We start from the raw sequence: 12,039 nt of genomic DNA on the forward strand, positions 1-12,039 counted from the left end.
AGCAAGCACTTTCCTGACTGAGCTATCTCCAAGTCTTCACCAAAACCACCCAAAGTTGTTGGCAGGTGTTGTTGTTTCCATTTTAAAGAAAGAAAAAACCTTAGAAGGAGTGAATGACTTGGCCAGGGTCACATGGCTCATTACAGTAAAAAAAGAACTTCAGCACCTAAGCCCCTGGCTTGGTGATCTTTTCTGAATGATAGAACTTCACGAGGAAGAGCAGAGGTTAGGGAAGGTAAAATAGCAGAGAAGCAAAGTAGAAATAATCGTGTCTAGAGTACATCTAGCAGCTGATCAGGTGTGGCAACACTGCTTTGGGGTGCTTGCCAGCCTTGTGGTTTAATTAACCCTGTAATGTCCACTTTTTGATGGAGTATCACCTCAGGTGGGGCTGGGAGGAGATACTCATGGTGGCTAGCCATTTGCGTTGCCTAGCACAGAGCAATAAAGGCCATCAGGATAATGTACTGCAAACATGGTCAGCAGAGCTCTTTGGACTGTAATCGGGGCAGAGGAGTGTGTTTTGGAATGAGGTTTAGTTGTTTAAAGGCTTTGAGGGCATTATTGTCACTGCAGCTTTGGCCTTAGCATTCTGAGCCATTTCAATCCAAGACCAAGGCAAAACACCAAGAAGTCAAAAGGATTGGATTTAAGTCCATTAACACTACCTCTCTAATGGCATCAGGTTTATCAAAGCTATGGATCAAAACAGTCAAAAGCTACTATAGATTCTTTCTGTGAAGCAATTACAATATTGTGAACTAAGTTCATGTGGTAATAAGGCAGTGATTTGGGGAGAAAAGGGGAAAAACAAAACAAACAAAACAACAACCCATGTAAGTACTAGCAGAAGCACCTGAATCAGAGAACTGGGTTGAGGATGGTTTTTCTTGAGGCGTCAGATATAAATATAGCCTTTGTTAGAGCACTATTTAAACCTTATTAACTTTTTAGACTTCTGGAAAGTCAGTAGCTGTATATCATTATCTGACTACAGGAGCCTGCCTGGCTTGTTACATGTTAAATCCAACATGTGGCCTGGATTAGGGAAAGGGAAAGAGAATTATCTTGAGCATCTATGATTCTGAGAGTGATTGATACAGGGCAGATGTAAGAATGAGACCAAGTTTGAAGTATCTAGGATCCCCATGATAAATGGCCCTGAGAAACATAATAGAAAAAGCTGGAGAAAGAAGTTAATCTTGGCTGGTGTGTAGAAGAGATGGTTGGTTACCATGTAAAGCTTTGGATAAGTAATAACAGCACAGACCCTTCATAAGCCATGTGATGGGTAAATGATGCCATGGAGCTTTGCCTAATAATCTGAACAATGAAGTATTAATTGCATGCATTAGATTGTGTTGTCTCCTCCCCAAGCTTCCATCAGATGAAATCTTCTCTGGTTTCAAGGAAGGAGAACCTTCTATAGTGGAGAGCAAGTCCCAATTCTAGTCAGGACAGGAGAACAATAGTCATTATTATGATTTTGCTACATCGCATTAATCAGTAGCTTTTGGAACATTAAAAAATTTCTCATTTCTCTTCCAATAATTATTTAGGGTTTTCTATACTCTGTACTATTCAACAACCAGAAAATAGGGCTAAAATGTTTTTATGCAAATGAAGATGGGATAATAGCTCACCTTTCATGCTCTCCATTTCACCTTAGTCAACACACCCATCCACAGAGGTTCTTTATAACACTCAAAACTAGTACTGAAGAGGACTGGAAAGCCATCGTATTTTGCATGCAAAAAGGCATTTTACCAATGTGTCATTTGCCTCTAACCACTGGCAGCAATGACCCAATTCCTATGAAGAGCATTGTGAGCCAAGGACCAATGTGCAGCATTGAGTTGTTTTAACTTCCTGAATGTCTACTGACTGTTACAAGCATCTCCTTACCTGCTCAGGATAGCCATCCATACTCCTCTGCCCTTTCGTTTGAATTAAGCACCGTCCAGGCTGAGGTCCCCGGGTGGCCTGTGATGAAGGGATCTGGATGGGCAATGGCGACTGAAACTGCTGGATGGTCACTTTGTTGATGTTCCCCTCATATGGCTGCTGCTCCCGGCTTCGATGTTGAAGGCTCTGTGACCCCATCAGGGTCTGAATGTGGCTACCTGCCTGTAGAGAGCAGAACTGTCAGGCCAAGTTCCCTGTGAGCCAAGCAGAAGCACCATGCTGCCCCATGGGAAGAGGCCCTCACATGGGCTCCCAGCCCAGGCTGGAAGAAGATACCCTATGGGTGAGAGATCCCCATGTGGGCTCTCAGCCAGGCTGGGAAGGATAACAAAGGAAAGGTAGGGGTACACCCATGGGGCTGGTGGGGACGTTGACACCAGTGCAGTCATCTGGTGGTTTGCTGAAGAGTATTTTATTCCTGATTTTAAGGCAACAAAATTCATCTGAAAAGAATCTCAAAGAAAAAGAATTCAAAACTTAAAAATAAAGGGTAGTGCTAGATGACATTTTATGTTGAAAAATAACCTAGAGAAATATGTAAGCTCTCTAGCACCAGGGGGACAATAATCCCTTTTCCTAAGGCAAAAACGGTAGAATTGCTTAAGTTCTATGACACAGGTGCACAGTGAGCTGGTTCAGGAGAAAATAATAAATGCTTATTAATTTGTTACATTATTAGCTCATGAGCATTAAAAGTCAATCATGTGATAAATGCCTGTAAGCAGCTGCCATCTGTGGGGACAGGAAGGGCAATTAGAATGAGCTATGCATACTCCTTTGTTTTAAAGTTCTTAAAGAGCATGGAAAATAAAGAAACTTATAGTGAAGAAAGAACATCATCTAGAGGGAGAAATTTTGCTGGATTCCAAACAAGAGGTAATTTAAAAAGAAAATATTAATTGGCAATATTAATGCAAAATAAACAACCTTCAGATTATATATTAGATGTCTAATTAGCTGTCTTGGCATTGTGAACCATTTTCTAACTTCATGAACATTAAAGATGTTTCAGTCATGGGGAATTAGAGGGAAAGTTGTGGGGTTTTTTGCCTGTACCAGGGCAAGGTGCAGTTACCCACATGAGTGACCACCAAGTGATAAGCTCAAAGGCCAATGCTTATTCCTCAGACTCATCTCTCTTCTTGAAAACTTCCAGAAACCTTGTCACTTTCGGAAGTCCTTATGGCAAGTTCAGCTCTTCTCTGCTGCTACAAGTTTTTCCATTCTCTTGTTTGGTAGATGGAAGCCCTTGTAAACCCAGGGTTATATTCTGAGTCCTCTCATGAATCACTTGGCATCGTCAGTTACGTGCCAGACAGAATGATCTCTCGGGGTCAGAGGAGGCAGAGCAGGGTTGATTTCTGATTCCTGCCTGGCTCCCACCTCCACTGGTAATATATGGGCAGCTTCAGCGCCTTCCTATATAGTCTGCATGAGAAAACCAATAATGCCTGCTTGAAAGTTACACTGCTGATTTATTTGGAACAGACTCTGTCCAAAGTTGAAACAGCCTCTCTATTCTGCAGAACTCTAACTTTAGGCTTATGTTTTTCTGGTGTATTTTTCTTCTGACAGGCCAGTTTGCACTCAGGATTATATAGATATTTGAATTGTTTTCAATGTGGTGTATGTATGCATGTTTGTGTGCAATGAGTTCCAGGAACTGTCAGCCTCTATTCCCCAAGTCTGGGCTTACAATTATCCCTCATTTCTTGATTTTTTTCTGGGTGCTGGAGATTTGAACCCAGGTCCCCCTGTGTATGCAGCAGGTACTCTACTAACCGAGTCATCTACCCTGCCCCTACTTTTGAATTTTCGAGGACATGCAGCATATCCCACTTACTCTTCTCAGTGAGAGGCACAGTACCTGCATTTAGTAGACAATAGCTGTCATCCAAATGTGGTGTTGAAGCATGTCCCAAGGCATCTCACATGCATTATCTCTTCGTTTTTACAACATTAAGAGGTGATTATTATTATAACCCTATTTTACTGAAGAGGGCACTAAGGTGTGCAATAGTATACAATATTCCCAAGTAATTTATAGAACTGGGGAACTGTCAAATCAGCATTTGATAAAGTTGTCTATCAAAGGTCATCCTCTTGATTATGGTATTATACTGTGGCCTGGTCCCCATCCCCAGTTCTACTGAGAACAGAGAAGGAACCGTGCAGAGGACTCCCAGGCTCTGGCTGGTCTTCACAGTCAGTTCCTTAGCAGCCCTTGTATTTCCCACTCAGTGGATCAGGCCTGTGGGTTTTCTTAGGTGCTCTGCTTTGGACTTCAAGTTGACAGGTAAACAAACAGGATAGTGCTGTTGTATTTAGTAGTCTTTCCCTTGCTATGAGTTAATAAAGCTTGTGTTTTCAGATGGTGAGCATGGAGGGAGCAAACAATCACTCTGCAAGTGATTCTGCCTGCCCATTCACTCTCCTGGGCTGTGGGCTGTGGAGAACAATGACTGATGGCTGCAGAAAGCAAAGAACAAACATCCAATTCTGTAAAATTAAACAAACACAAATGACAAGACACTTAGTGGGATGGTTGTGGTTCAGAAGGATGGGAAGAGGACTTTGTGAACAGCACAAAAGCTTCCTGAGGGTGATGAGGACACTGACAATGAAGTACAATGTGCCCGTGGGAACAAGAATGTCAGCGGTTGGGTTTGTTCAAGTGGGGGTGGGGGTGGGGGTGGAGGTGGGTAAGCCATGTGTACACTGCCTTTCACTGTATGGAGGATGCAAACACAAAGGTTTCTGAAAAGACACTGTGACATGTTTGGAATGACAAAAAGAAACAGAGGATTTAGTGGTTTTGGAGCTTTCAAGAGGAGGCTGGAGAAAACCATACATATCCCATAACAGAGTTGGAGTATGGTACTTTCAAGTTGACCCTGAAACAAACTGTCAAAATGTACAGGGAAAAAAAGCTCTAATATCTACAGAACTCAAGAAAATATTTACACCCCAAACAGAGAAATGCTAATTTGATACTAAATGCTATAACTCACCCAAAATTCAGCCTGAAGCTAATTGGGCTTATTATGGGAAACTGTTCAGTGTTTAGAAGGTTTATACAACATCAAAGAAATGTCTCTGTCACCACTGAGGTGGTTTGGCTCACCGTGCTCCTCCAGACCTGAGCAGGAGGCCAGACATCTACTGGGATGCCCAGGTGGGCCTGTGTCCCACTGTCCATCTTGGCTCTTGAACAACTGGAGTTTGCTTGGAAAAATCAAACACCACGTAAATGGATGACAGCTCATGGCACTTAGGGTGTTCAAAAAAGCATGATTAATGCTCTAAACTTAAGTCCAAAAGAGTTCAACTATAGACTCATTCCCAGAGAAGCACTTAGTAACTTATTCCAAGGAGTTCCTTTGCATTTAAATAACCAAAGTTTTTGTAATTTAGTAAAACAGCAAACATCCAGTTCTGTCACGCCCCTTTACACTGTGCCTTTCCATTTTAAAAGCAAATTAGGTCTCAAAAGCTCAACTAGCTGTACGTTTGCTTCCTTATAGATGCACCTCATCTACTTTTACTTATCCCAAAGTTAAATATAATAAAAATCTTTGGACATTACATGTTATCACATACAAGATGACTAAAAATTAGGTTTTTAGAAGGGACAAAATTACAGTGTGATGGTGAGCTCTTTGAATCATATGGGAAACATGGAGCTGTCTCAATGGTCAGTCTAAAACAGCAAACTAACACAGACAACACAATACCAACAAAAATCAGCTCACAAGAAAACCCAAAAATTCTGTTCATCAAAGAATCAGGGTCTGATGCAGTGCCTATGTAGACAGAATCCTTTTAGATAGTGACTTTTTTACTGAAGCTGAATATCATAAAGCAAGCCACAACCTTAGCTTAACAATGCCTGTGAAGGCCAAGTGGAGAGACTAGACTCTTCTCTCTTGGGATGTGGCAGAGCATTTCCACATGGCTGTGAAGTACGATGCCCCAGACCCCAATATCCAGAGGCCAAGTAGGGTGCCACAGCACTCATATGATTAGCACTCAATTGCCCCTCCCACCCAAGCACAATAAAACTTCTGCCTTTCTAATGGGGTGTTGGAGAAGGCCTTGTAGAGCCAGACTTGCATCTAACCCTGTGATAGTGAGGCAACTGTACCAGAGCATCAGAGGAAATCAGTGGGGAATTGGAGTCTCCATCTCAACCTAGTAACATCAAGGATCTTTTGTTTGGGATTTCAATGAAAGCCAAAAGGAAATCTTTGTTTTTAAATATTACTTTTGTTGAGATTTATTTATTTTTATTTTATGTGAATGAGTGTTCTGCCTGCATGTATGTCTGTGTACCATAAGATCCCCTGGGATTATATGTGGTTGTGAGCTACCATGTGGATGCTGGGAACTGATCCTGTGTCCTCTGAAAGAACAGTGAGTGCTCTTAACCAGTGAGCCATCTCTCCATCCCTAAAGCCTTTCTTTCTATCTCCCCTGGATTACAAGTCACACCAAATCCTTCCTCAACTGAAATGGAATTAGAGGAAGCTAGCTAAAACAGAAATGCCAAATTGGGATGGAGAGATACCTCAATCAATAAAGTGCTTGCCTTACAAATGCAAGAAGCTGAGTTCAATCCCTAGAACCCATGTTTAAAGAGCAGTGCATGGTGAAGTATGTGTGTGGCAGTATATGCTTGCAATTTCAGCACTGAAGAGGTGAAGACAGGGGCATGCCTGGATTTCCAGGTGAGTACCAGGACATTAAGAGGCCCTGTCTCAAAAACAAAAGTAAAAGACAGCGTCCTCTGGCATTCACACACATCCACATCCATGAACATGGGCAGGCCTTACATAGTGTGTGCAAGCATGTGGAGAGTCTTAGCAAGAGACCACAGAGAGCTGGATATTAGGACAACAAAAATTACTTAGTCTGAGTAACAGAGGGAAAACATACAGAAAAAATATGAGAAAAGTCTAAAAACATCTGTGGACTACACAGTGTTTTAGTAATCATATCATCAGAACAACGGCAGAAAGAATGTACAGCTAAAATGCTACCAGAAGAAATAATGCCCTAGGTTTGGGGAGATGGCCAAGCAGCCAAGACCACTCTGCCTTTGCAGAGGACAGAGTTCCCAGCACCCATATCAGGTGCTCACAATCACCTGTTACTACAGCTCCAGAGGATCTGACACCCTCTTCTGGTCTTGATAGGCACTGCACACACACATAATTAAAAATAAAATAAATCTTAAAAAATAATCCTCACAAACCTGGAAATTTGGTAACTGACAAGACTTAACAGGTTCAGGAACCAGAGAAAAACAAAGTGCCAATGTGCAGACACAGCCCAATTTGATGACTAAAAGCTAAGGCAAACAAAACCTTCAAAGCTACAAGAGAAAAAGATGACATCTTCTCTATAAAGGAAAAACCATTTGAATGTCAGCAGATGTCTCACCAGAAGCCATGAGTGACAGAAGGAAATTACATGATTTTCAAGTGCTGGAAAGAATTAACTGTTAGTCCCCAATCCTCTAACTGTCCAGGTATTTTTCAACAACGACCAGGAAATCAAAACAGTCTCAGATGAAGGACATGAGAGGAATTTGTTGTTCCAAGAACTCTCTTTAAATAGCATCATAAGGCAGCTTGCCAGCAGGAGGAACACAGGAAAAGAAAAACCTTGTAGAGTTAAGAAGGAAGAAAAACATTGCCAAAAGACCTGCCAGCTGATAAATCAACTTTCCTTTCCTTAAATTTTCAAACTTTCTTTTGTGATCAAAACAAAATTATGATACAATCTGATGTGTCTAAATGCAGGCTCACACAGGATAGATGCAGAGGAGTTTTTACACAAGCAGATGAGAGCATGAAGAGATAAGGAGGTCATGTCCATATACTTTGCTTCAGCCACGACTCCTGACACCAGTAGATTTATAAGCTGGTGTGTGTGTGTGTGTGTGTGTGTGTGTGTGTGTGTGTGTGTGTGTGTGTGTGTGCGCACTTCAGGAGCAGCACTACAAAAGGTATATAGAGGGCCACACTAAAAATATAATTATAAAAATAGAATTAATAAATGAAAATATAATTCTAAGAGATGTTCAAATAATTAATAGGAAACAGGAAAAAGAACAATAGAAGCAACAAAATCCACAACAAAAGTAAAAAAAAAAAATCAAATGAAATTAAAATTTTTTTTAAGATTTATTTACTTATTATGTATACAGCATGTATGACCAGAAGAGGGCACCAGACCTTATTACAGGTGGTTGTGAGCCACCATGTGGTTGCTGGGAATTAAACTCAGGACCTCTGGAAGAGCAGTCAGTACTCCCAACCTCTAAGCCATTTCTCCAGCCCTGAAATTAAATTTTTTATTGCTGTTTTTTACGTGTATGTGGGGTACATGGACATGTGAAGGCCACAGGTTGACACTGGGAGTGTTTCTCAGTTGCTTTCCACTTTAATTTTTTGAAACACTCTTACTGGACGGAGTTTACTGATTCAGCATGACTGACCAGCAGGACCCAGGGATCCGGTTCCATGTGCCCTCTGAGCACCAAGACTACAACCATGCACTGTTGCTTCTAGCTTTTCACCTGGGTTCTGGAGATTTGAACTCATATCCTCAGACTTGTGTGTGGCAAGACTTTATCAGCTGACCCATTTCCTCAGCCCCTCAATTCTTACTTTAAATATAATGATATAGGCAGGAAAAACAGGTCTATGAAGTGTTGTGGATATTCATTCTGCCAATCACTTTGGAGTACCAGCCTCTTGGTGGGTTATGTGATTACTTTAAATCTGAGGAGACACACATGGTCATTCTCTCTTGAGGTGATCTGAGACCAGATGGCCAGATCCATTCCCTCCCGGACAGAATGGAGGTCAATGACTGCTGTTTACTTGGTTCTGTATCCATGAGTGTATTTTTTCCCCTTTTATATCTTAATAAATCCTTGACACTCTTTTTACAGACTCTCATGGTTTCACTTACAATGAGATTACACTATGCTTATATTAATTAAATGAAAACAAAAGTGGCTGTATGGGACTGAATAAAAAAAGATGTCAGAACAAAGCAATTTACCAGAGACAGATTGGAATTTTATACTGTGAAAGTTTAGTTCATCAAAAGATTGTAGCAGTCTTATATATAGTCAGACCACAGAGGTACAGATATGGCAAAACTATTAACTAGAAGAGGACTAGATGATTGTAATATCCATTTATGAATAACCGGTAGAAAAACTGAACTGAAAATGATCAAGAATATAAAAATGCAGAGGAACCCAACATTACTCTCCACCAACCTCTTCTAATTGTCATGTCTAGAATTTTCCTCAGTTTACTGTAGGAATCTGTCTAGGTGACCTGAGCTGAAAACAACTCTCAACAAGTTGGCTGATGTCGCATGGAAGATGGTCTCCAATTCATTAAATTATATGACGGTAACAGAAGGATGGAAGGACACTATCCAAGCACTGGCTACAACCTATTTCTGAATAGTCCAGGCCCAGTGAGGAAGTCCATGGCAAGTAAAACAGTACATTAAATACTGTACATGAAAATATAATATATGAAGCTCGGTGGGACACAGCTAAAGCACAGATAAGAGGGAGAGTCATAACACCAAATTCACCTGCTAGACAGAGACAGTGGAGAAAATCCTTGAAGCAAAGAGCTTTAACACTAAACACTTGGAGGTGCTGGGCATAGGCAAGGACTTTCTGAAAATGACTCCAGTGTTAACACTAACAATAGAAAAATGAAATTAAAAGTAATCTACACAGCAAAGGAAACAAATGAGTGAAGAGACAGGCTAGAGAATAAGAAACAAACTCCACCAGCTATATACATGATAGAATAACCAGAATACTTAAAGAACACATAAAAGACATAAATTACAAGAAATCAAACAACCAAGTCAGTGAAGGGACTAATGTAATGAGCAGACAGTTCTCAGAATATGAAATGGCCACTACCCTTCAGGAAAATGCAAATCAAAGCTACATTGATAGTTCACCTAACCCCAGTCAGAATGACAGTCATTTAACATAAGAACACATACCAATGATGTGGACAGAGGGGTCCCAAATACACCCTGGTGACAATCTAAACTAGTTCAGCCACTATGAAGTCAGTAAGGAGGTTTTTAAGGAAACTGAAGACAGATCTGTCATATGGCCCAGCTGTACCACTCATGAGAGCTAACAAAAAATTCCAGTGGACATATCATGTTCTTGAACATCAAAGCTTTTTGCAACCCTATTTACAACAGCTAAGTTAAGGAACCAACCCAGGCATCTAGTAACAGGGATGGGTAAGTAAAATGTGTTTTATATAAATATATAAAAAAGATTCCTTTTTCAGCCATATGGAACAGACATGCTTTCAGTAGGAATATTTTCTCTCATTTTTGGTTTCTAGATTTTATACAGATGCATAATATCATGGATGTCTATATGCCATGCAAATGAAAACAAAACTGTGTAGGGCCCATGGGGCTCTTGGGAAAGGGAGGAATTTGGGGAAGGCATGTGTGGGTATGCTAAAAATACATGTCCATATTTAATCCATCACGAAGCACAGTGAATATATACCAACAAAGGAAACAGGAGCACACTGTATGCTTAGACAATGCTGGGTTCTAATTCCTGTTCCTCAGTTCCATATGGTCACTTCCTTACTTCCTGAAGTTGTGAAGATGACTCGAGACTTCCTGTCAAACACTTCACTACAGTGCCTGCTCTACACTGCACATATTCACGATTATGACAATTCCATAAAGCTAACATTAAGAAGATGATGTCTTCTCTTTAATTTGTACTTGGTGTCCAAACTTGGGTGCTAGAGTACTGCCTCACAAAGCTTGGTGGCATGCCTACAGTATGAGGGGCATTCACAGGTCTGGCTGATCATTCAGGTTTTAATTAGATGCAGGTGACACACCACTCTGTCTCTAATGACAGATGAAATGTGAGGCACAGAGTTTCTCTCTTTGGTGCCCTGTACCACAGGGCAGCAGCTGGCTGATGTGAGGGCAGTCATCTCTGTCTTATTGAATATCTATCAGCACATTGTTCTATTATTAAGTGTCAATCTACAGAACACAGTAATGGAATTAGAAGTTATTTAAAAAGGGGGAAAACAATGGAGCAATCTTAAGAGTGGGATGTGGCAAAAGTCAGTACATGTCTATTCAGTTAAACCTACAATGTTTTCTGATGGCGCTGTCACACATTCCCCCAACAGAGATGAGACAGGAGACATGAGCAACAGAGATAAAAGTTATGAGTCATTCTTTTTACCTTAATGTTTTTAAGAATGTATGCATAATGGGGTGAGAAGGATAATAACCATGTGACAAGACACTGACTCCAGCCACCGCCAGTTGCTATGCTGTCTATGTCTTCTGGCTACACGGCTGGCCATGGGCATTTTTGTGGTGTGGTGTTAATTTTATATTTTTGCTTCTAGATTTTTCTCAAAGCAAAGATAATGTGAATGTGATTGATTTATCTCAGATTTCTGAAGAAGGGTAATCATTTGCTTTATGGAACAAAGACTGATGGGTAATATGTTTTAACTTGACTCTTTCCAATGCTTTTAATATGACAAGTTTATTTTCTACCACTGACTTGATAGCTATCTAACAGATAATTTTTGAGTTTGGACTTTTATTAAAGGGATAATTCAGAGTCAGTGGGGACAAGAAGGGTCCCCTGACTGCATGGCTACTGCATGGCCACATTGGCATCAGGAAATAAGTAAATGTTCTCTGCTAAGAATAATTACATACCACGTAAGAACCCGGGGCAAAGACTGTCATACTAGACGCCTGCCACTTCTTCAGAAGAATGTTTGGTTTATATTCTCACAGCTCCTATCCACATCACTTTTGAGAATAACTGTAATTATATAATATACAAAGTAAGTTTTTAAATTTTTTACACAATCTAGTTAACATTAAAAGCCATCAATAGGGCTACATTATCCTAGTCTTTTGGATTACCAAAACAAATATTTGAAGTGCATCAGTAAAGAGAAAAATTATTACTTCTTCAAAACTATCTTTCTGACTCAGCTA

The 12,039-nt window shown here is 40.5% G+C and overlaps 1 protein-coding gene across 11 annotated transcripts in view; it reads right to left on the bottom strand.

Annotated features, from left to right (window-relative positions):
- Lrrc7 (leucine rich repeat containing 7) overlaps positions 1–12,039 on the bottom strand; it is a 479,632-nt gene that overhangs the window by 48,238 nt on the left and 419,355 nt on the right. For all 11 annotated transcript variants that reach the window (XM_028890385.2, XM_028890382.2, XM_028890380.1 and 8 more), the window contains one exon: positions 1,906–2,127. In XM_028890385.2, coding sequence (XP_028746218.1) covers positions 1,906–2,127 — 222 coding nt within the window. The remainder of the gene's footprint in view (positions 1–1,905; positions 2,128–12,039) is intronic.

The sequence above is a fragment of the Peromyscus leucopus genome, chromosome 6 (genome assembly GCF_004664715.2).
Source record: "Peromyscus leucopus breed LL Stock chromosome 6, UCI_PerLeu_2.1, whole genome shotgun sequence".
In the NCBI taxonomy this organism is placed as follows: Eukaryota; Metazoa; Chordata; class Mammalia; order Rodentia; family Cricetidae; genus Peromyscus; species Peromyscus leucopus.